Source organism: Amphiprion ocellaris, chromosome 10 (genome assembly GCF_022539595.1).
Source record: "Amphiprion ocellaris isolate individual 3 ecotype Okinawa chromosome 10, ASM2253959v1, whole genome shotgun sequence".
Lineage (NCBI taxonomy): Eukaryota > Metazoa > Chordata > Actinopteri > Pomacentridae > Amphiprion > Amphiprion ocellaris.
In genome coordinates this window covers 5,133,194-5,160,055 of record NC_072775.1, presented here as the reverse complement: position 1 = coordinate 5,160,055, position 26,862 = coordinate 5,133,194, and the positions used below count along the sequence as shown (strand labels likewise).

Sequence of the window (26,862 nt, the reverse complement as noted above, 5' to 3'; positions counted from 1 at the left end):
AGGAGGAGCTGCTTCCCTAAGAAGAAAATAGAAATGTATCCAGTTCCACCACAAAGCTCTGAAGTCTCCCAAGCCTCTGACAGCTAGAGAAATATATCATGCCTTTGACTTTTTACAAACCAAGCTCCTGGTACATGTGGTGAAAAACGTATTTTTCAGCTTTCTGAGCACTATAAGGCAAAAACGTCTAATACAGGATGATTAAATGTGGCACTTCTATGGTGTATTTTTAGGTCAGCATAGTCTTGAGGAACAAAATAGTGCATGTGTGGTGCAATCAATTGGACTAGTAAGTGCAAGAGTGCAGAGGCCTCGATGTACACATTTCACCACAAGACAGCTGCTTAATGCTTTGGTTTGGCGTTTCTGCTCATGCACACGGCGGCAGTAAATAAGAAATGCTTCAGTATTTGTATACTGAGAATGACTGCATCTTAAAGCTAATTACATTACCACAGTCCAAACAAAGCCAAGCTTCATCAGCAGCAGCTCCTGGGCCCAGACTCCTTGACAATTACTGCCACTTATCTAACAGATCGACTGGCTCATCTCTCGCTCTATCCGTTTGTCTTTCAATCTCCTCCCCATGAAAATCTTTCCTCCTTCTCTAACTTGCCATCCTTGCTCGTACTGCCCTCTCTTCACTTTTTTTTCTCTTTTTCTTTGTCCTCTTTCGCCTTTCTCTGGCATCTTTTCTGCTTCCCCTCACGTCAGCTGTCTTTCACTACTTCGCAACATTGTCTCCTGCTTCCTTCACCTGTCACCCTCAAGGGGTTTAATCATCAGCTTAATGTCACACCCTATTTAAAGAATGCTTGAAACACACACACACACACACACATGCAGCCACATCACATCCCCTCTGGTTAGCGACCTCACATTTGCCAGCCTCTTCGTCTGTCGTACGTTTTTTTGCAAGTAGTAAGCAACTTGAGAGGATGGAGCCCTCCCACATTCAGTCTGCTGAGCTCTGTTTTCATATGTTATCTCACAATGGTTATACGCTTGATATGGTATGTGATAAATATATCTGAGTACACAGCCACTAGAGCTGCCATGATGACTTGGGTGAGGATGAGTGACAGACAAATGTGAAGCTGATGCTTTGAGACAGCAGAGGTAGGCAGCTCTGGGACTAGTTAGCAGAGAGGCTGACAGATAGAAGGAACGGTGATAACAGTGGAGCGGCCACTAGGGGGGTCACATGACAGCGCTTTCAGCTTGAGAGTCCAGCAGACGCGTAGGACTAATGTGGCAGCGCAGCCGCAAACTTTCTCTTTTATTTTGAAAACGCTTCAGCGAAAAGTTTTTCTGAAAGCATCTGAGGTGAGAAATAACCTGCACAATAGCTGAATCTGTCCTTGTTTTAGTTCAGCGACGGCCAGTTTAGGCGCGTGACGAAAGTTTCGCAATGCGTCGGACGGCAGCCTGCCGCATTAAATTTGCATGAATTAGAAGTCCAGTCTAGTTTATGCAAATGAGCTGCTGCCCGCTTTGGGGAGACGCACCGGATCGCAGCTCGAAATGCAATCGTTGATATGCAGGGGAATCATTGGCAGTAAAGGATTTGTTTACCCATTCACTCATTTTCATGTTTTAAGTTATTTTTTTGCCTTTATTATGGTGCACAGTGGAGAGAGAGACAAGAAAGGTGGGGAGAAGACATGCAGGAAATGGCCATGGGTCAGATACTAACCCATGACTGCTGCGTTGGGACTATAGCCCTTGTTTATGGGTTACCCGCTCAACTTGTTGAGCTACAGGGGCGCCCATTTTCATGTATTTTTGACCATGACGCACTTCTACAATATGTCACTTTGGCAAATGAAAAAAATCAGCTGAGGACAGAAGTTGCCAATCCATTGAGTCAAACTACTCTGTGAACTACTCATCTGTGTTTTTCATTTTAGGAAACTTAACTTCAAAATTGTCAACAAAGAATTTGAACTATATTTTAATCTGTGTGAACTAAACTTTGAAGTGTCATCAGCGCCACATCTCAGTGCCATCGTACCACAGGACAATCTCAGAGGTCCTGTGTATATGCCCTGTCAGATCAGTGCTGTTTTGGCAACACATTTTTAATGTTGTGACAAACTGGTGTACATGGTTACTGCAAAAAACGCATAAAACATTATGATATACTTTTGCCCACAACTAGTCTTGGCAGTATTAGCTGTTTATATTTATATTTTTCTGACTTGTTGAAAGATTGTGGCACAATCTGACAATATTTACAAAGGTAGAAAACTGATTCAGCAAACTCAGTTACACAGAAAAATATCTGTCTAAAGTTTTAAGTAAGTATTTAGCACTGTTGTTGCCATGGTGGCAAATGATTGGGACCGTCTATGGAGTGCTGTTTTGAAAAGTTTATCCCTATTTTCTTCTTTTACACTAATTCACTGATTGACAGATGTAGGCTATGACAGACAAAGAAGTGAAGTGGTGTACCCACAAAAGCCAAGTAAGGGATTACTAGCAAGAAAACGTGGCTATAAAAATGCTAAATGTTTGTAAAAAAACACCGCTGCACACATTTCGTGAGAAAACCCAGTCATTCAGCACATTCAAGCTCCAAGGATGCACACAATGCTCTAAACATGAACCTTACTTTAAACTCCACAGGGCATCTTTAATTAAACATTACTTCTGTTTTCTGTTCACAGCAAAGATAGGATATCTGTTTAGAAGAAACCTTTTAAGTATTTGATCTTAAGAAAGAGATAATGGCAAAATCTATGTTCTAAACAGCAACAGTGTCCTGCTCAGCAGTTTTATTTTGGAAGATAATCCATTTCCTTTGATTTAGTATTGAAACTCACAAAAGTTTCACACTTGGCCATAGTGAGATGTGATCAGTTCCTGCTCACTTATACAGTAATGCAATAATAAGTATTCTTGTAAAATATTACAGAAATTCACTAGAAAAGTAGTTAAAATTTTAGCCTGGCACTTGCTCTTCAACAAGGTCTTGTTAAACTTTTGACCCTTTTAATCCTCCACACCCTGTGCCATTGTCAGTTTTATAATAAAGAGAGTCTTTTTAGACTATTTTTACCACCTGCATGGTTTATAGGTGATAAGCTCCCCAAGGGAGCAATCCCTGATAAATTGAAAATTCATGACCATGTAAATATTTCATCAACTTAGGGCAGCTAGCATGCACACCACATTCACAGCCGTCTGGCACAGCCCGACGACCAGCCTCTGGCCAGTCTTGACATTGTGTAAAAAAGTAAATTTCCCATTAATCCACTTGGTTTAAACTTCCAGATGCTATATCCGCCTTTGACACGGTCGGCCAGGTGACTTTATGAGACATCTCACTGGAAATGTAGCGGTGCTGTGCTCAGTGAAATAAAAAAAAAAATAAAAAAGTTAGAAAGAAATATGAGACATTTCACTACTGCACATTTCTTTTGTTTGCTCCTCGCAGTAGCTAAAATGGATAGAAACTAGGAGAACGAGGCACCCTGTGGAAAGTAATACAGCTCTGTCTGTCTGATATCTTGTGCAGTATCAAAGTGGGAGGAAGGATGGGAGCAGAAATGAAGTCACCTCTTTGGTTTTGCACATTAAGGTTGAGTCCTCCAAGAACATTTCACAACTTTTTTTTTTTCTGTGCTGCAAACTTTTCCATCAAATTTTAAGAGGTGATACATTTAGTCCTAAACTTCAGGGGCCTAATTAGGACAGTAATTTCTTTACTGCAAGGCAGTTTAAAATGACAGATTTGAATGGCAACACTGTTGCAGTACAGTCTCTTAAAACTATGTTTTTATGAACAACTTGTCAGGAAGCTAAACATGTTTTACTATCCAGCCAATCAGCTGTGGTCTCTGCTCAGCAGCAAGCATTCAATCGTGCTATCTGGGCACAGAAGGGAGACAGCTCTTTATCAGGACGTTTCTCATGCGTGGCTGATAATGTGGTAATTTATTAACAATGAACGTGTATGATAACGTGATGCCCGTCATAATCTGTGTCATTTAGTTGACAATTAGGCTGCAGTCCCAATCAATGCTGCATTACAGGAATGATAATGTGCAACGTATCAGTCCTCAAGCCATTTAGTAAAATGAGCTGTTGGCAGTGGCAGAATGTGACAAAACATTGCCACACAGCTTTATCAGAAACTGAAATAGGTCAAATATAAAATATTTTTGAAATATATATACATATACATAAACTAACGAGGCCAATGAACAGATAAACCACCACAGTGTCCACTTTAGTTGGAAAGAACATGCTTCACTTGACATATCAAGGCCACAACCGAGTGGAACACATGAAAATTTTTGTCTTTCACCTCTGACCTGAGCTCCAATGAACATATTTTTACTTTTAGATAACTGTGTTGAGAGCAGAGAGGAAATAAAGTGTGTGTCCTATTTTGGGTTCTGACTGATTGATCTTAAGCAACCATATTTCCCTCGGTTCAGACTGAGAGACTGACATAACAAGGTCAGGAAATGCCAAAGGGAGACTGAGATATGCCAGTAGGTAGCTACAAATATCAAGCAAGTAAACTACCCACAAAAAATGAACTCAAAAATGTCAGACTACTTGTGTAACCCATAATATAAGATACCCAAGTTGAGCTTTACATTGTGGAGTCTGACTTTGATATAGAGTGTGACTGTGGGGGTAAAATGTGTGTATAATACGAATAATGTTCTTCCGCTCTAGGTCTTGAGAACAGTTTGTACTTGTCGTCGGTCTCCTCCCAATAAAAATCCTTCTTCCTTCTTGGCACCCTTGCTCATACTGACCTCGCTTCTCTTTCACAGTATGTACCTGAAGATGAAGACAATCTCTGGCACAGTGCTTTAAGTAGCAAAAGTTATCTAACCTTTATAGTGTTAGCTTGACAGGTAAATTGTTTGAGGTACTGTTACAGCAGTATGCACTATATGGAAGTTTAATATTACATGGTTTTATGAGTAAGTTTGCTTCAATGGTGCAGCAAGCTGAAAATGTTAGCGCTCAATGTCTTCAACAGCCAGTGTTTTCAACTGAGCGACGTTCTGGCGATTGCCTATGTTATATGTGCATAGCCTGGACCAGGTCACTGCTCTGGACTAGCATGGACAAGTCATTATGGAAAGGAAATTAGGGGAAAATCAATTATTTAAATATGTGCAAAGCTTGATCTCAGAAACCATGGTACTACAATTTCCACTTTCGAAGCAAGATTGTCCAAAATGTTTTTTTTTCATACACAGTTGTTAGAAAAGAACTGTCTGTAAAATGGTGAATGTTTTTTTTTTTTTTTTTTTTTTTTTTTTTTACCATTTATTTCTGAAGAGTTTTTTCCATGTCTAATGTACAAGAAAAGTCTGTCTGACAGAACATAATTTACAGGTTCTTGGATTAAATTTTATTCATATTTTGCATCTAAAAGATGGTCTGAATTCAGGTGGAGAAGGGTCTTATTTAAAGTCTCATTCTGATACATAATTGTACATTAGCAGCAAAATAGCAAAACATGAAAGCAAAAGCAGTGCTCTGTAAATTTACATGTGAAAATGCCAAAAAATAAAAACATTGTCTACAAAAACAGTGAATAAGGATATAGGATCTATATACTGATCAAAATAATCATAATTATCATTTTGGCAATAAATGTATGACCCTGGCGAGTTACATGGAACTATTTTGACTAAAGAAAGGATGTTGAGTTGAAACAGGTACTCTGTCAGGAGCCAGTACAAAACACAACTAATATTTCTGTGTAACGTAATTAACTATACTATAAGTGCAATAATTTATATTCTGTAGTATTACACTGACATCTAAGCTAATAACGATATTCAGTTTTAGATAGATATCACATACAGGTATATTATATACACTGCATGGCCAAAAAAATGATTTAACTTTAACTAGCTGGATTAAACTATACAAATAGGTAAGAGCCTTCCATTGGATAATTACTGCAATGTTGAATATGTTTCAGTTGCAACAACTTATTTAATTCTAGCTGATGCAGTGAGGAGCTTCTCATTTCTTAAACAACCATGTTGGAAGACATATCCTGTGGTAAATTATGTTAATCTGTCTCAGAAGGGTCAAATTATTGACCTGCATCAAGCAAAGAAAACGACTAAGGAAAATTCTGAAACTACTAAAATCATTTTAAGAACTGTCTAATGCATAATTAAAGCCTGAAGGACAGAGGTGACCCATCATCTTTGAGGAACAAATGTGGTCGGTCATGTGGTCTGAATGAGTCCAGATTTACCCTGTTCCAGAGTGATGGGGGCATCAGGGTAAGAAGAGAGGCAGATGAAGTGATGCCCTCATCATGGCTAGTATCTACCAGCCTGTGGAGGTTAGAGTTATAATCTGGGGTTGGTCAGGTTCAGCAACATTATGTTCCCAAAGAATGAGGTCAGCTGACTACCTGAATATACTGAATGACCAGGTCTTTCCATCAATGGAATTATTCTTCCCTGATGACATGGACATGTTCCAAGATGATGATGCCAGGATTCATGGGGTCACATTGTGAATGAGTGGATCAGGGAGCATGAGACATTATTTTCACACATGGATTGTCCTCCACAGAGTCCAGACCTCTGAATCTTTGGGATGTTCTGGAGAAGACTTGTGCAGCGGTCCGACTCTCCCATCATCATTATAAGATCTTGATGAAAAATTAATGCATCTCTGGACAGAAATAAATGCTGTGACATTGCAGAAGCTTATTGAAACAATGCCACAGCGAATGAGTGCCATATTCAAAGCTAAAGGCAGCCCAACAAAATATTAGAGTGTGCAACTTTTTTGGGGGGCCCTGGCAGTGTGCATATATCTCAAGAAAAATAAGAGATTGCATGTTGCCTTTTTGAATGATTTTGCTGACTGAACTGATGATCAAAGTCAGCTAAGAAGTGGTTATTGATGCATTTCTAACATCAAAGTTCAGTCCAAGCAGACAACTAGTATTGTTACCACAAAAACATTCCTATACATCAAGAGATTTGAAAGCAAGTCTGCAGAGCTCAATCAAACCTGAAAGTAACCATCCCTCTTTAAAAAAATGGGGGAAAAAAAGACTGCTAGAATGTCGTATTGCCTTTGAACCGGTGTCCTTTTTGTATGTAACACCTCTCCCCGAGGTTGAGAAACTGACAGATCGAGGCCAGCCTGTGATGACAGTAGCAAATTAAGATGTATTGCTTTTACTGGGGTGATGAAATCAGGACATCAGAAGGGGAAACCAAGAAACTAGTCTGCTGCCCTTAACGCGAGAACATCTCCGCATGTTTCCTTTAACAGAAGCTAATCTGAAAACCTCAGAGGAGCTGTTTCTTTTTTTATATGTAGCTGCCTTTCTGTGCACAAAATGACAAGATTCCTCAATCTTTCCATTTATTTGCTTTAAGAACTCTTGAAGCCGCCGTGTTCATGGGGTGCCATAAATTACTCCCCTCTAATCTTAAAACAAGGGTGAAAAATATTTCGAGCCAGCGTCTGACTGTTTGCCCAGCATCTAACCCTCTCCCACTGGCCTCTGTGAGCCTCCATACAGATTAGCTTCTTTCTTCCCTGATCTCTCCTGCTCTGACAGTGTAATAAAACACATATGGGCAGCAGTACACTTTTTGAAAACTGTATCAACAAGCTGCGAGGGATCTGGCGAATGCGACTATGTATTTGAGTGCACCTTTCTGTTGTTGCTGTTTGCTGATTTATTTGTTTACCTCTTCCTTTTCCCAAAAAATGGACTTACTTGGGAATGAGTTTAATATTAGAAATTTTTCTGTATTCCATCACTGTTGCAGTGCTAAGATCTGCAAGAACAATTGAACTGTCTTCGTTCATGTACCCAAATCTGCTAACAAATCATTAATATGACCTTTAATCACTCCTTCCTATTCATTAATTGTAGCTTTGGAAGGTTTTTGTGTGGCCAGCCTCTCATTTTTAAACGGTATTGACTTTCCCTTTTGCCGGTTAAAAGGTCACAAGCTTGCAGATATTAACACCATAATGGCTATAATCGAGCTTTGGATTGTTGCTTATTGACACGCTCTATTGAAAACAGCATCTGGACTCTAGAGTCAAAGCACACTTGTGAGATTTTTCAATAAAAAACAGCAGGGTGGTGATGTTTTTGTTTTCTTTTCAGGTGAATCTGTCAATTCCACTTTCATGCGTGTTATATCAATAATTTCAGTGTAATAACTTAATAGATCTACACACGTACATTCATTGTTTGGAACAAGATGCTTGCGAACAATAAGGTGTAAAATTAACCAAGCAACACTGTTATTCCACTGCGTCTGACACATTTAAATCACCTGTAGAGGTTTTGTCCTCCTGCAGTGCTATGGAGCTGTTTTTCTATGAGTGTGTCCCCGCTTTGTTGATGTTCTGCGTGCAAAAAGAAGACGCACACTTGACACAACACACAGTTGTAGCACTGGTGTCGCACCATTCCACTTATCTGCATTTGGCATGCTGAGATATGTGAGGAAGAAGAAGCAGGGAAGAAGACTGGTAGTACACAGATACATGGATGTGTCTAATGTTGGATTGAAAATATTTAAACAGTGTGTGTGGTAGGAAGCGCATATGCCATGTTTGTTTACATTTTGATGAGCAACACTGAATGTAAACATAACTCTTGCTGGTTTAAAAGAAAACTCTATAGGGAACTTTAATCAACAACTAATATGTTATGCTGCTTATACAACTTTTATATTGTGGTTCATCTGCCAAAATGTGACTACAGACCCCTGAGCTGTTTGTTTCATAGCGTGAGGTTAGAACTGCAAAAAATATCCATTGCTTCAAACTACCAGTGTCTTCACCAGTTTCTCAAATTCCAATGTTTCCTGGTTTCTCTCGAAAGAATATGTTGAAAACTGATGGACTTTGACTTAAAAAACAACAACAACAACAACTGCATAAACAGTTACTGTTACTGGATTTAAGATAAACTTGGATTTCTTTTTTCAGTTGCACTCCTGACTTAAATCATAAGCCTTCTTTTGATGAATGTATTTTTTTTCGTGCTGGAGTTTCCAGTTTCAGCCTTATCTTTGTTCATCAATATGTAAACTGTATACATTATGCACTGTGCTGCATTATACAGTATAAAAATAAAATACATTTAAATGAAATGTTCACTTTGCTTTTTTGGATTATTGTTACTAATCACTACTATTAATTAGCTATGATTTGGTAAAATAGTCTTTAGATTAATTAACAGAAAAATAGTCATTGGTGACGAATCTCTTTACAATGCCGGCGTTTCATTGCCAAATTCTTTAACAGTACTTAAGTCTTAAAAATCTGTCCTGATTCCATACAACTGTGCCAAAACAATCAGTACAAGTAAGCAAGACTACAAACTAACCATATTTTCATTGCCAATATTTTATTCTCAATAGCACTTTTGAGACATATGTTCTCAAGCCCTAACCATGTAAAAACAAGAAATAAAAGAGAAAAAACCCTGTATTTGAGAATTAAAGAACACACTTTTTTCTTTTTCAATATAAGGCTTCCAACTATCATTCATGTTTAATAAATGTGTAATAGTACACCAAAGCATTCCAGCAGTAATTCTTGCCTGAACAGAAATATAACCGACAATCAAAAGGCTTTAAGGCAGAGGTACTGTTCTCTTCTGTCGCTTTACTTCTGATGTACAGGCGACATGTTTCTTTAGGAGACAGAAGTGAAAGGAACAACGGAAGAGGAAGGAAGGTGAAAAGCTGTAACTGCGAGTAAGTCGTCCCTGAGCTGAACAGTATGTGATGATGTGATGTTTGATACCTTGATGTTTTTCTATGATCTTCATTATTCAGATAGTTGCAGTGCAGAGCTAAAGGTGCCACCTCAAACATCTTTACTTCCTTCCTTCCTTCCTTCCTTCCTTCCTTCCTTCCTTCCTTCCTTCCTGTCTTCTCCTGCTGTGGTGATAAAAAACGCCACCTTTCTTTGGAACTACTGTCTAAGCACCCGATCATGTTGCCATGGCAACCATTCACCAGCAGCTATATGCCTGACAATCTCTCTCTTTTTCTGCCCCTTTCTCGCTCTATCTTTATCTCCTCGCTCTCCTCCCATCTTAATTCCTCCTCTTGTGCTCTCCTCCACAGTTCCCATTCCTTGCGTTGCGAAAAACACCAAAACAATCCTTGATCTCCGCTTGGTGTTAATCGCAGATTTATCCGCAACAAAGGCACCAAGGGGGCGGTAAAGAGAGTGAGGATTCGGCTGTGGGGATTCACGGCACATATGCAGATTCGCCACAAGCATGTTAGGCATGACCGGTACATTTTTGGTAAGATCTGAACCACAAAGGAGGCACAGTTCTGAAAGAACAGAAAGATGGAAGAGATAACTGGAGCTGATATCAGTTGTGACCAATCAAATTAGGGGATTTCATCCCGTATTCAGAAATGTAATCTTGAAAGAGTTGTACATACCGCTTCTATGCAGCCACAAAGATATTAATGTAGCTGGACCATAAACGGACGAGTCTCACAAAAATCCAGACATAAGCTATGGTGTAAGTTTATAAATTTACCTTCCCTGTATCATGTCCAGACATATTTATGCATATTTCAGATTTATCTAAATACATGCAGTCCTCAGGTTTAGAGAGGACTACGTGTTCATTTACATTCAAGATGGAAAAGTGTACTCTTGCCCTGCTCTTCTCACATTTCTTTCACTGCAGTAGAGTCCTACACCTCGTCAGAAACAGTACAACCATGATTAGAAGTACAAAAACTTCATTAATCAAGTCATAATGCCATAAATCATAAAAAAAAAATAAGCGGAAAAATAGAGTTGAATATACAGTACAAAAAAAAAAAAAGCTTGGAATCAACACTTGCTACATTTTTCTAAGCGCTCATAGGTGATACCAATTCTAGAAAAAACTGTGGTGGCTCTACATACTTTAAATGTGCACAGCCTGCAGTCCAGCCTAGATCAGGAAAACAGTTTTTGAATTTTTGAGATTTGATTGTTCATATGCAGCTCAGTAACTAATGCCATCACAGGTACGCAGAATTGTTTTGTCTTGTTTTGTTACAGAATCAAGAGTTTGGCAAAGGGTTTAATTTTGCCTAATTTTTAATGATATATGTTTAAAATTAAATGATTTTGATGAACGATTACAATTTTAAGCTTAGATTTGGATGATTTTTCAGATAATCATGAACTGAAGAAACATCTTGCATGAGATGTGAAATGGCACCAAGAGCGAGAAAACATAATTCCAGTTACCTTCTACTGAAGTTCTTAGGAAGTTCCTGTATGCTTTTACAGTTTTTCTCTATGTTAAACAGTGTAATTTAGGCATTTTTTGAGGTTCAAAGGGTTAAACTGCTGTAAAATTTCAACCTTCAGGATTAAAAACATGAATTTCACCAGAACTCAATATGATCAACATGACCTACCAACCTCTGGTACAACTGCTTGACTATATGTGTTTTAAAAGAAACTGTCAGTAAACTTTGCACGATTGTACCAGGAAAGACTCAGACCATTTGTAATCCTGCTGGCGTTTCTGGATGAGAACACTGAGTGAAAACTGAGGATGTGCAGTCCTCTGGGAGTTCTGGGATATGGTCCAGGAAGAGAAACTTTAAATGTTGTGAAGGTCTTGTTTGGAGTTATGTATTCTACCTCACCAGTGTATCCCCCAGGACGTTATCATCTGTTTTTTATGTCATGATTTACTGGTCATTACAGAAACCTGTAAACTGTGTAGAATAGCTCATTTTGGCTAAGGTGTTCCAGTCTATTTCTTCTGACTTTCCTCTGTGTGCAGAACAATCCCATATATTGGACTGTATGTAGAACTATAGAAAGATTATCTTGGACCGTAATATTGATTAGATGTTGCAATTCTACAATGCGTCCAAAGTCAACAGAAATGTAAGATCTACTCATGCCCAAAGATTATTAGATTCATGTTTCACAGTGTAGCAAGCTGTGAACTTAGAAGATTGTTAAAATTGCACAGTGTGTAGAGGCCTTTACTTAAATTTAGCCCATCTCAAAAGAGGAGATGACAGCAAACATAAAGGTTTATGTGTGGAGATGCTGGGTATAGCTACACCTGCTGAGCCATGAACAAAACACCAAGCAGACCAGTGAGTCTACAACTGTTGCCTCACACAGCCTTCAGTGTCTCATAGTAAGACAACTGTTTGAAGCAGGAAAGTTCAGAAAAAAGCGTTTTTCTGAGGAAAAATAACAGTGAAATCTCAAGTCCCATTTTTCCTTTTGCATACTGAGCTCCAGGCTTTATAATAAGAGTTTAGCTTGGATTATGTTTTTGCAATCATTCTGAAAAGTGGATGCTGTATAAGATGTTCCCTAAAAACTAATTAAAATCACTGACTTAATCCTTAGTCTTCTTCCACGGTGAACGTAGTCTGCATGAGGGCTGCAGTGAGCAGAATAATAAAAAAAAATTAAATGTCAGGAAGTAATACAAACCTTTACAATTAATATTTTGTCACAATAAGCACAAGACTTCACAGGAATCCTAAAAGGTCAAGTATCCTGATCAATAAATAAATGCAACAGTAATTTTTACTTAAAATGCTTCCAGGAATTACAGTAACTAATCATTTCTGTTCTGGAAGAACTATCTTATTACAACTTGTGTATTCATCCATTTTCATACTTTTTTCCACACCTCTTGACCTCAGCAAGCAACTTTTACGGTAAAAGTTAGTTCCACCTGCTAAGAATGAGTGCCAAAAGAAACACAATGGCTCAAAATGTAAAACTTTCCTCCGAGCAGCGCCCGGCCTCAGTTCTAGTCAGGCATAGGTAGATTATCTAACTCACCTACGCATTGAAAAGAAGCACTATGCTCAGCATGAAAATCCAGTTAATAAATGAGCTGTGTGCTCACTAAGTTCAGCAAAGTGTCGCTGACACTCTACATGTACAGTAATTAGATGTCTCTGTAACATATTCATTATGACGGGACTATATGAAAGCAGTTTTAATTGCTCTGGGGGACGCAGTTCTAATGCATTGTATCACACTAGGGCCTCATACTGTGCTGAAATTTCTTCTCAATAATAGAAGCTACTGTTATATAGCAGTGTTGCGGAGCTCCTTGCAGCAGTTATTGATGATTAAGATGATTTTCCAACCAGTTTCTTTTGTAAAGGCAGCACAGCAGCATAAAGTCTGTCTTCAATATTTAAATCCACACAGCTGCTATGTGCATACAGTAGTACAAAGGGGGACAGAAGGTAAGTTAACCTGATCCATGCTGAATATCTGTGCCAGGACCAGACTGTATATGTTATGATTTGTAGAGCATGGCTTTAAAAAGAAGCAGCAGCCTAGTAATGATGAAATTAAAACAGATAACAGTATTGTTGTGCTGAATTCTCTGGGTCAATATACAATTGCGGGATTTTTTGTAGCATAGTTGACAGGTGTCACAGTTGACATTTGTGCTGTTTTCAGGCCTAAAATTAACATGACCGCCTATAACCAAACACCACATGGCATTTTTACAGAAAGATTCTTCTAAAATATTATATATATGTAATTGATTAAAATTGAAAGTTATTTATAAAAATATTGTAGTAAACCTGTTGACATGCCATAAATCCACACTTCACTCACACATTACTTTATATTAAATAACTCAGAAAGCCTTGGAGTCTTGTCAGGCTTTTCTTCAGGAGGAAATGACATCATGTGGAGCAGGTCATGTGATCTGGAATCGACTCACTTCCTTGAGAGGTGTTTTTGTAATGGGCAACTTAGTTGAAAGTGATTTCTCGAACACAGATACAATTTGTTATTTTCCATATAAAATTTAATATATTGCCAAAAAAGAAATATCTGTCGTGATTATCTCAACTTCATAAAAAGAACACAATCAAAACTATTTCTGAATAAGCTCATTTTAGTATTGTTTAGCTAATTAGAAGGTGGTTATTATTAAATTCAGACAGTTATGTAGTTAACATTTTAGTGATATCCAGTTATTTTTAATTAATAAGTGATTGTTTCCATAATAAATAATTATGGAATTTGTAAAGACATGATCATAATGAACATAAAAAAAATGTATGCAAGATATATCCCATGGACTTCATAAGTCTCTCAATTATATGTTGACCATCATCAAACTTCGAATATCTAGAGCAAATTCATTAAGATCAGTGTTTACTGGCTTTTATTTACCCTTGATTTGATTAGGTGGAAGTCAAAGCATTGATTTTTGCAAGATCTCAGTCTGGCCTGTTAAAGTGGACACAGAATCCAGTTGCAGTTCAATCTACCCACTCCTTGGTCTTACAGCTGTGTAGATGTCACTGGCTGAATGTGGGGAGGCTTTCAAAAACTGGCCTAGGGCTTAAGAGTGTTACAGTAAGTGTGACAAATAACCCTGGCTTGGATTACAGCTAGTGAGCTCATGTTATTTGTAAGAAAAGGCCCTGAATTCATCTTTTGGTAATTCAAGGCGATACACACAACTGGACAAGGATTAAAAAGCAGAATGAAAGTGGCTTTCACTTCAGCCAAAGGCCAGAGGGCATCTGCTACTCATTTCAACTTTTCTGAGGTTGCGCTGCCGTCCATAGTTTGCAATCAAAAAAAGGTTCCTATGTTCAGAGCAGAAATCATTAGCATCAGTTCTATAATTGCAAAAAAAAAAAACAAAAAAAATAAGAAAAAAAGAACAAATCCAAGGATTTCAACTTCTTAAGGGCAGGGGTGATAGCTGTGTTAGTAATAAGAGTCATGAAAAAGAATGGGCTGTGGCTGGTTAAGGAAAGAAAACAAGCATTCTGAAGTAGGGATACCAGTAATTTGCTGTTATGTCAATGTCAAATTCAGAAAATGTGAGGATACCTGCTGTGGTCATGAAAGTGCCAAAGGTACCATAGATGCTGTAGATTTTTGAATCAATAATCAATGACAAGCTATAAATGACCAAAAGGCAGAATGCAAACAGTGTTACACAACATTTGGAACAAATGGAGGAAACACCTCAAACTAAGCAATCGTCTGATCCAGCACAAAGAACTCAAGTTTCGAGAGTTTCAGTTGTTTAAACTTTCCGTTAACAATTTTTCCACAATGTTCACATCCTAACATACTATCATATTTGTTTGTGAATTGCAGTAGCTACATCTGTTTATATTCAAACATCTCTTTTACAATAGAAGGTACCACATTGTTATGTGAAACATTCATAATATTACAACATAAATAGCATATTTTCTATCTTTCTAAATGTTGTAATGAGGTGAAAATGAATATAGTAGTGCTATCAAACGATCACAATTTTTAATCATATTAATCGAAGGGTTGCTGTGGATTAATTTTGATTCATCATGATTAAATATCATTCATTTTTAATCTATTTTTAGCATCTTCCATTTTGAGTTGGTTGGTTCGGCCACTGCTGGATCAACTACCTATTTGTGAATGTGGGACGGTAAGTCTACTTACACAAATTGCCCGAAATGTGTTGCCAGAGACATTTCAGGTATTTTGAGTCATTCTGCACGGCAGATGGGTTAACTGCATTAAAATTTTTCATCAGATTAATCAGGATGATGGATTTAGCAGCATTAATATGTTAATTTTGACAGCCCTAGAATATACCTTGTAATATTGTGGAAAAACATCTTGTTGTAACAAACTTTTCACATTATAATGTGAAACTGGTTTAGTAAATTATAAAATCATCAATACAGATAAATGTAAGGTGTGGTTGTGTTTGTCCGATTTCACCTAAATGACAATAGCAATGCTGTCCAGTTTTATTACTTGAGGAAAAGCAGATATTTGTATTGACATTACAGTAAAGGTGAATGGGCTTTTACTGCACACTGGCAATAACAAGGTGAAACAACTTGCAGGTCTCGATGCCCAGTCAGCTTTGCTGTTACTTTAAATTGTGAAAGAAAATGTATGTTTTAAAAAAGAGTGCACTGCACTCAAGAACTCAAAGGTGACATGACACAAACAAGTACCGCTGGAGTTTAATTCCCACCAGTATAAAACTATAGCCTGGACCTGAATCGTACCAGCCAAATTATTGTTCCAGTAAGCTTATATGAATGGGAGGCAGTTATTAGCTGACTTCCCCCGAAGCCTTCCGGCGGCGCAGACGTGCAAATCACTGCCAGAACAAATACAGCTCGAGTCTCTCCCGTGGGGCAACTTTATTACCTCACCTCCCGAACAATTTATGACACAACACCAAAAGGGTAAATTTCTAATAACGTAGCCAGGCTTCTCTGACACTAACGAGTGGCTGCAGTCCTGCAGCTAGAATTTACTGTCAGTCACAGAATCCCCTCTTTTCAAATTGCTTCTTACAGGCTTCACAGAGAAGCAATATGGTGAGAAAAATGTGAGCCACTGTAAAAGGTGGGAAAAAGTGTTGGATTCAAATTGCACCCACCACCGTCACCATCTCACACACACACACACATGCACACAAATATGTATTTAATACGAGAAATGCTTTTTAATTGATGTTACTTCAAAGAGGCTGTTTGGCTAATGAAAATAAAATCATCTCAGCATGCTTAATAGCGACATTCTTTGTTTTTCTTCCCAAAGTAAGGCTTACCACTTTACGTTTTCACCTTTAACTAGAACATTGAGAGCATTCCTTAAAAAATGCTCTAATCTATGTGTCTCTGGGGTCTTCAAAAGCTCAAATAATTACTGGGGATTAGCTGAGTGTAAGGTGTCCTGATGAGACATGGAAGAGGATGGAGGACTGCAGTTGCCAGCAGGACTCGCTGCTGCTGCTGAGAGAAGCACTGCATGATAAGCTACAGAACTGTATATTAAACTGATTGAAGTGGTCAGGGTCTTAAGTCAAAACCTGCAAGTGTCTTGCATTTAAAGTGATGCTCAGCCTCTTTTACCATCAAACATTTGCCACGAAAAAGGCAGAATTTATGTCGGTTAAAGTGCGATGCTATTGTGGCACATTTCCATAGCAGAGGAAAGTTCTGACACCAAACCGAAAATACCGTCTACTCCACCACTTTCAATACATACACTCCATACCATATGCTTCAAACTGACATTGTTTGCCAGTCTGTGATCCTACACTACTTAAAAGTAAAGTAGGAAACAGTGTATTTATTATGTATATTTAGAAAAACGTTTAGTAAGCCTACGGCTGGACAAAGAAGTGAATTATTCTGCAGTGCTCTGACACCTTGTTTTCCTTTTAACTTTTATAACCGAAATGTAATCAAGAAAGATGGCAGCATATTAAGCCCTTTTCAGACATGGGATATGCAACACTGCTTGCTTCATTAATTTGTTAAAATGCAAACATTCTGTCTTTCAGACACAGATCACTTTTACAGTAATGTCCTTCATGGTTTTATTCAGACAAACACACAACTGTGACGGAGAGAGCTATAATATATGCGTGATATTGTCACACACACAAGACTGCCATGCATCAAGTAACGTATAACACATATTAAAGCACTAAAAAAAAAGAAAAGACTTTATCTAAACAAACAGCTATCCAGCTGTCACAATAACTAATAGCCTAGTTTACCTATGAATTTCTAAACATTGACAATTCAGTCCATGTAATCCAATAATAATGTAATGATAATCTACTATATCAACAGCAAAAAATAATAAAACCCACACAGCTGTGATGGAGCTCAGGACTTAACCTGAGGATGGTCGCTGCATACAAATTATTAATGATTTATTGTAACTTATAAACTGTGATTCTGAGTGTGACAGCTCATCTGTCTGAAGTGAAACAAAATATTAAGTGTGACGTGCCGTTGCATCCTGTCTCCATGTCAGGGAAAATTTATAATCATGTAGTTAATGAATTCAGCACTGTTGTGCTGTGTGCATAAATGGATACAACTCTTTCACTTTGGAGAAGCTCATGGGTCAATATATATATTTGAGGGACTTTTGAAGTACATGGGATATATCTTGCATACATTTTTATTAAAGGTAAAAAAAAATACAGTTTTTTTGTGTTCATTATGATCATGTCTTTACAAATTCCACAATTATTTGTTATGGAAACAATCACATTGATTAAAAAAAAAAAATACTGGATATCACTAAAATGTCAACGAAATAATTATCCAAATTTAATAACAACCACCTTCTAATTAGCTGAACAATGAAAAAATGAGCTTATTCAAAAATTGCTTTGATTGTGTTCTTTTTATTAAGTTGAGATAATCATGACAGATATTTTTTTTTTGGCAATATATCAAATTTTATATGGAAAATAGCAAATTGTATCTGTGTCCGAGAAATCACTGTCAACTAAGTTATCCATTACAAAAACACCTCTCAAGGAAGTGTGTTAATTCCAGATCACATGACCTGCTCCACATGATGTCATTTCCTCCTGAAGAACAGACTGGCAAGACTCCAAGGCTTTCTGAGTTATTTAATATAAACTAGTGGATTTATCACATGTCAACAGGTTTACTACAATATCTTTATAAATAACTTTTAATTTCAATATTGCTCAATTGTACATCTAATATTTTAGAAGAATCTTTCTGTAAAAATACCATGTGGTGTTTGGTTATAGGCGGCCATGTTGATTTTAGGCCTGGAAACTGAAAAATGTCAACTGTGATACCTGTCAACTATGTCACAAAAAAGTCCCGAAATTACATATTGACCCTCATATGGATCCAGGGAACTGAAACTGAATTTGCAGCTCCTGCTGACATTCTGTCAAAACTTGGATTGCATTTATTTTTGACTTATTAATCTGACCTGCATGTCTGTCTTTATCATGGCAAAGTTTTACTTCTATTGACATTTCATTGTGTAATAGATGTGAAGTCTATCAATCAACAAACATCACAGGTTTTCAATCATTACGAAAAATGGTTTTAGCTGCTCCTAGCAACCACTACCTCCTTGATTGGTAAACTAGTGATTGGATAGAGATTTTACTTTTATTTGTCTTTACCGAACCTGGTAAATTCCCATCCAATCCTCAAAGTAACGCAAGCTTCTGTATAGACTTTTGCAAATATTTTCTCATTACTGTTGTCCAAGTTGGCCTACTGTATATATTTACCCCCAGACAGCCTTGCAGATGCCAGCACCTGGCATAGCATCCCACACACCATGTATACTAGTGAAGGGACATAAAAATATGCTGAGAGGAGCCATGTAGCACATTAATCATGATGAGGTTGTGGCAGACTCAACAATAAAAAAAAGAAGGCTAATGTGCGACAACTGGATCCCAAACTGCAGCTGGAGAGAGTTTAGTGCTTCCAGTCCAACAGCATTTAGCAGGCATCTTATCACGCTGCTTTAAATGTAGTTACTGCTTTTTATCAGTATAGTCACACAATGTTAGCCTAAATTGCTTTTGCTTCCTGAGAAGACATATATACCACGAGTGAACATTCTAGTTTGCAATTCAAATTGGGCAGCCGTTATTTCACAAAGGAGTTTTTGTTAAACAGCAAAGGAAATCAAGCAACAAACAGACAAAAAAGAAAAATGAATGAACAAACAAATAAATTAATAAATAAGGGACTGCAGCTGCTCCAGTGTTTATATTTGGGTAGCGGGGATGCTACTTGCACCACGAATGTGGAATTGTGTTGGGCTCCCTGGTGTGAATTTTCATTAAAAGTTTTGTGTCCTGAAGCAAAACACTACATACGGAAATGTCAGACACACATTCAGACTCATTAATATGCAGCACCAGTCCAGAGGAATCTGTTGTGCTGTGCATTTGTCTTAACTTATTTCCCTCCCCCTATAATGAATTAACTGTGGTCTAAATTAGGCCTTGAAATGAACTATTCAACCTATTCATCGCAGCCTCATGGTGTAAACATTCAATAATACTGCAAACATCATTAGGGAGCTTCAGAAGACTTTCCCTAACATCCGTATGTCTGTTAATTAAAACAGACACAGGAACCGTATTCTAGATGCTAAAGTGCTTTCCAACATACTGATAAAAAACAACTGACTCCAAAGCACCACACCACGATTGCTAGGTGAAATTGAAAGAAAAGATTAATTTCTTTTTTATATATATATATATATATATATATATATATATATATATATATATATATATATATATATATATATACACACATTGATGTCTAATTCTAACCAAATAGCCACTCTTTGCCCTAACAGCTCTGCACATTGTTGCACTGAAACAAAAAAGGAATTGTTGGACCAACTTAAATGAATTGCTTTAATTTATTAACACACAATTAAGTTTATCCAAATTAAGCTAACAAGTAAAATGAATGCCACTGGTTTAAATATACTTAAATTATTTTAGCAAAGTGTACTGGCCATCGCAAAAAGGTAAGTAAGACTTATTTAGTTTTACTTCAACTACAGCTCAAATACACGTTATACAGTGTGGCAGTGACTAAACCAGCTGTTTCATGATTGAATTATTTCATTTAACAGCTGAGCCTCAAAAACATTGGCAGTCTTTCCTTGCCTTCCAAAAATGCGTTTGAGAGGTTGTGTTAGTACACAGCAAACAGGCTCTTTTCAATTAATCTAAAAGAAATTGTAAAACCCGTTCTTGTAAAGAGGAACAACAGTTCATCATTGTTTTAAGAGATCGGGGTCAGTCAGTCCAGAAAATATCAAGAACTTCGAAAGTTTCTCCAAGTTCAGTCGCAGAAACAAATCAAACGTTGTGATGAAACCGGCTCTCATGAGGCGGCCATCAAAGTTTCCCAGAGTTCAAGTAGCAGACACACTGTGTGAATCAGGCCTTCATGGTGGAACTGATACAAAAAATACTACTGAGGTAGACCAAGAAGAAGCAATGGAGAACTGCTTGGATCAAAAAATCACAAGGAATAACCATTACACCAGTCCAGATGTGAGATTTTGTTTGCAACCACCATATCTTTGGGAGACGCAGAGATGATGAACGAATGGTGGTTCTATGAAGCACTCTCACTGTTGGCACTTCTGAGATTTATTCAGAATTCAAGATCACGCTTAACCAACATGGCAATCCCAATGTTCTAAAGTTACACACTATCCTGTTTGGTTCATAGTGAGACCATCATTTGTTTTTACAACATGACAAAGAGCCAAAACACACCTTCAGGCTCTGTAAGGTGCGTTGATGCAATGATGCATCAACGCGCCCGTATAGCTCAACACGTTGAGCAGGCGACCCATGTACAGGGGCTGGTCCCCGATGCAGCTGGCCCGGGTTCGATTCCCGCTCACGGCCCTTTCCTGCATGTCTTCCCCCGACTCTTCTCCCCTGTTTCCTGTCTCTCTCTCTCACTGCGCCTATCAAATAAAGCTGACAAAAAAGGCCAAAAAAAAAAAAAAAAAAAAAAAAAAAAAAGATGATCTGGCCTCCACAATCATCTGACCTAAAACTAACGGATATGAGTTGAGATGAGTTGGACTGAAGAGTGAAAGAAAATCAGCCAACAAGTGCTCAGCAAATGTTCTTCAAGACTGTTGGAAAACCTGCAGTAGATAACTCTTAAATCTGGTTGTGAAAATAAAGAGTAGGCAAAGGTGTTCTCAAAGGAAATCCAAAACTTTTGACAGGTACCGTTCTAAGAGACAATTATGAGTTAGTAATTGTTAATTTAGTGATTATCTGATGGAGGATGAGTAATCCAACTAGCAATTGTCTGCTCAAGCGAAGAGATATAAAATATTCTCAGGTTCTAGGATCTGAGTCATGAGGATTTGCTACTTTTTTCTGTTTAATATGATAGTAAACTGAATAGGTTAAGGGATGTGTGATGCACATTTTTCACAAATTTCTAACATTTTATAGACTAAATGATTAATAAATTAATCAACATTTTTAGCGACAATTTAATAGTCAGATTAATCGATAAGTAAATAAACATCACTTGCTGTCCCATCTATCATACAAAAAGCCAAACATCTTCTAGTTACTGAATCTTACATTGCATTCTTGCATTGTTGCTTTTCTCTGTCGACATCATTATAAAAAGCCTACCTTTAAAGCTTGGTTTGTAATAAAAGAAGCATGTTGAAAACCACATCCTGTGATCTGAGAAATTCTAGTGTTCCACATTTCATTATTGTCTGACATGTTAGAGACTAAGAGATCAGTGGGTTTGTGGAAAAATAAAGAGAATAAGTGATGGTGAAAACAATCGTTGGTTAGTTAGTGTCTGTACAGAGAATGCTTGGTCCCTCTTAGGTGTATTCATTTATTCTTTGATCAGATACTTTTAAAGCTAAACTGGCAAAGAAAATATCCTCTAATTCCCCAAACTTTGCTTTTGGTATAAACTCAGATATCATAGTGTCATTGAAGCTAAACCCTTTTAGATGGTTCCTAGTTTACAGAGGTCTCATGGGGGTAGAGAAACTATTTTGCCACCCTTATTGCTTTTTGCGACCCCCCATAGAATAAGCCAGTATGGCTTTGGCTTTACATGGCTTGCCCTGGATTAGCTGAGAAGTGTTACTTCAGAATCATTTTCAGATGTCTATAAATGTTGCCTTTCAAGACCCGCTGACCCATCAACCACAACTAGCTCCACTGACTGCTCATAACTAATTCTCCTTGAAGAGCATTTCTTTGGAAACCCAGTATGACGCCATAGAGTGTATACATTGAAGTTATACTGCAGTTTGATCATTGCATCATGCGTTGTTAGAACTGAGAGGATAAAACCCTAAATGCTGCTGTTTCGAGGCAAAGCGAATTAGATATGAGCTCTTCTCAATACTTATGGGAAAACTGCATGTTGCAAAAAAACTCGAATTTCCATGGTGGAGATTCCTGGTGGTCTGTGGATTTAAGATGCTGGACACGTATAAAGTTTCAGTCCTTTACAAGCAAGTTATTCTTTCATCTTTCCATGTCAATTTGCACATTTATCTATGAACTCTACAAACAGCTTATTTATAAGAAAGTCGCAGATTATCTGTGCAATCTTCACAACTCTTTATAACCCACAGACCACCCAAAAATGATGCTGACAATTACATTTAGCTTGAATTTCTTTCCAAAGCCCTACATAAACAAAAATGTAGCATTATTGCATTTCTGTTGAATTTTTTACATGAAAAATGCGTGATAACTTTCAAACACTGATTAAATTCGGCCACTGCATGTTACCGCTGAATGATGTGCAAAAAAAAAACCCAAAACAAAACAACATGCTGGATTTATTTTTGACTGATATTGTGATATGAGCCACAATTTTAACATAATTAGCCATTGTTTCCCATTTAGTTTCTACTGAGAAAAAAAATTCTATATATGTTTATGTGATTTTTTTTTGCTGCAGTCTGTACCAAACTAGCATGTTCAAGTGTGTCTGGAGAATCTGATTTGTAGTCCAGGGCATCACAATATTTGCAATTTGGATATTGGACACAGCCATTTTGCAATTTTGCCAATACTATAAGTCACTTCAGATGCACACTACATATGGAAAAATAACACTGTAAAAAAAAAAAAAAAAAGAAGCTACTATGGGCAATTCAAGTAGGAAACTGTTCCAAAAACTAACAACAAACACACATGAAACAGCCAAAACACTAACTTGCATATGAGGTGTGCTTTTTCCTCTGCAACTGAGTAACAACACCACTAAAAACACGTTAAAAACCGTTAATGGCTGCACGAGTGTGACAATGGAAGCCTCATAAAGCCCCCCTGAGTGACTCAGTGCTCTGGGTAGCAGAATGGAGTCTCCTGGCTCCTCGGAGCAGCTGGAAGGTGACAGAGTGGATTCAGCACCATGGACAGAGGCCAGCAAAACTTCCACACTGCAAACTTCCCCCCTCTCTGCCAGACTCACTGGCATTTACACGCAGCTTTGAAGTGCACTTCATGTGCACTCGTTTTGCTCTTAACACGGATAAATCTCACTTAGCCGTGCCGTAAAACTTTCACGAAGGTGCGAGGTTGTTGTGTTTTAATCACTTCTGCGATATATAGTAGGTTGGACCGCATTAAGTGAAGCCACAACAATGGAAACACATGAACGTAAAAGTTGTGCTAAAGTGAGAGGAGTTTGGCTGCGTGTTTTGCTAAGTGTGTAAACTAGCAAGCAGCCTAGTTTCCTCCACATGAACCGAACCACGTGTGTAAAGTCTGGGAGAAAATACTCCAGAATTCACATTAAATGCAAGAAAAACACGCAATTCTTAGAAATGCATCTCTCACGGGCAATAATTTAATAAACATAAATCATTTTGGTGTAGCATTAGGACGCTACACGGCCTCAGAGCGACAAGAAGTGCTAATTGCTGATTGAGCGCACCTGGGTGTAATCAATAACAGCCGCTGAGCTAATTATCAACCCATGCTCGACTCATGGTGAAATATATATGCAGCTACATGTGTTAGCTTTTAATTTTTGCTGCTAAATGGCTCATAGTATGTTCAAAAACAGTGAAAACATGCCCATGTAGCTGGGCCTAAGCTAATACACAGATGCTCCGGTGTGATAATAAACAAATAAAACGCGGCTTTAACGCGTTCAATTAGCGGCTAATGAAGCGCCGTCGTCTCCCCGCAAAAACTCACCCAAGACGAAGAAGGGCAGCTCGGTGTTTTCCAGGTCGTCCACCACCACGACGTCTCCGGGAAAATCGTTCCTGACGGAGAACAGCAGCTTGGGCTCGGAGGCCGACGGACTGTGCATGATGCTCAGGTCGTTTTCCCTCAGAAAAGGCAGCGCCGACACGGTGACGCTCTTCATCTTGCACTCGGTGTCCTGGCCCTGGTCCTCGTCGCCGTTCAGACCGCGGACGTCGGCCGCGTAGAAGCCCAGAAGGAGCCAGGCGAGCCCCGGTAGCAGCAGCGGCAGCGCTCTCGGCCCCATGTTGATGCTCGCCATCTCCGGTTTCCTCTCTCAGCAGCCCGGCGGATGAGGGAAGAGCAGCAGTGAGTGAGTCTGCTGCTGCTGCTGGTGGTGGTGGTGGAGAGGGGGGCGGGGTGCACCGACGGGCTCTCACCGTGTCGGAAACAAGCGCCTCTTGTTTTTTAAAAACACTGACTGTGTGGTTGTGTTTTAAGGCTGTTGGCCCCCTTTACTGTAATTGATTGGCAAAGTGGCTCAGTAATGGCTAAACATGGATTTTTTTTTTTTTACCAACATGATGCACATTGCCCTGAGGGTCCCCCATCACCAAAAGCACCATCATTTCCTAATTTAATTGTATATTTACCCTCATGCAAATTTGCATATCTTCTCCAAGCCACAGCACTGAGAGGATTCAGTAGGCTGCCTGACCTCTCTGATTGGATGGACACTTGACTGGGTGCATGCATAATTGCCTAATTGATGGTGCAGATGCATAAGCTGACTGTTAAAACTCTCTGTCAGTGTGTGTGATGCCCCAGATATAGAGGGCAGGAGATAATGTGTTATTGGCAATGGAAAACTTTAAAGGAGATATTGAAAAAGGCAAGGGATTAGATTCAAACCATCCACTAACATGCATGCAAGTACTTGACACAATCATATTTCCCACACTTCGGTTTCATCCTTGCTTCCACAACATTCGTAATTACTCCAAAAACACTAACTCACACCACAGTCCAACAACCTTAAAGAACACAAATGAACCCCATAACGTAAGAAATATTGCAAAAGTTGGAACAAAATGAACCATACTGCAAATATAGTAAACTGAACAAACAAGTGCAAAAACAACAAGAGAAGAAACAGAAACGGCTCCAGTCTGATAACATAATTCTCACCTGTACGCACTGATTGTTAAGGAAACACCTTTAAAAGTCCATGTTATGGGCAGAGATAACAAAGTGCAATGATCTCAGTTTAAATTTGTCTCACAAGTTAATTGCTTTTCTTAAATTCTCTCAAGTAAAAGCAGTACAACCACATTTCTACTCCTTGTGGGCTCATTTTTAATTGCAGTACAAAGTCTTTCACCTTGATTGAAACAGCACAACTATGGCAAAAAGTACAATACAAAATTCAAGCTGCGAGCAGTGATGATTAGGTCCTCGCATCCTTGCTGTTCAGTGAATCCAAGCATGTCCACCAGGTGGCGCTGTGACTGAGAGTGTATTTCAGCGCTCTTGGGGTTACTCTGTTTGAGTTTATAGCTCTTGAAAATGTCCAAAAATGACACAAAATCGTCCAAAATATGAATCATATTTGAAAATGGCCGCATTCCGATGGTCAACATTTCCACGCCCTCAGACTTTTGTGAAGCATTTTGCTAACTTTTGATCACCAGTGCCTGCTGTACATCCTGGCCAAGTCTGAGTTCTCTCCGGGTTACTCTGTTTGAGTTTATAGCTCTTGAAAATGTCCAAAAATGACACAAAATCGTGGAAAATATGACATATAATTTAAAATGGCTGATTTCTTGTTGTGTTTTAGGCATGGTTGTCAATTCCATTTTTGTGCGTCTTGAGGAGTTACATTTGCCTACCAAATTTCTTAGCTCTAGGTGACACGTATTGGCCATAGTTCCTGTTTGAAATTTTCCAGGTGGCGCTATTGAACCATTCACACCTATGCAAATCCCACAAAATATCACATTTTTGGCCAGTCCTGATGTGTGCAAATTTTCATGCATTTTTTTTAGTATTTTGAGGCCTTGAATTTTGAGATTGTTTTCCGGGCAAAAAATAATGAAAGAACCCATGGATTTCAATAGGGTGGTTGTCCCAGCTGGTGCTCGGACCCTAAGTATAATATTACTGGGCAGTAGGACACATTCAGAATGTCATATATCATAAAAAGGAACAAAAATGTCATTAATAGTTTAATAAAATATTTGACAAAAGATCAATAAGACCTGGAATCAATACATACAACATTTTTTCCATAAACACATTTGTTACCAATA

At 38.3% G+C, this 26,862-nt stretch overlaps 1 protein-coding gene across 6 annotated transcripts in view; it reads right to left on the bottom strand.

The window, feature by feature from the left end:
* Positions 1–24,969, bottom strand: part of astn1 (astrotactin 1) — a 435,709-nt gene extending 410,740 nt beyond the window's left edge. For all 6 annotated transcript variants that reach the window (XM_023261620.3, XM_023261621.3, XM_023261622.3 and 3 more), the window contains exon 1: positions 24,563–24,969. In XM_023261620.3, coding sequence (XP_023117388.1) covers positions 24,563–24,875 — 313 coding nt within the window. In that variant the 5' untranslated portion in view covers positions 24,876–24,969. The remainder of the gene's footprint in view (positions 1–24,562) is intronic.
* Between the last annotated feature and the right edge of the window lie 1,893 nt (positions 24,970–26,862).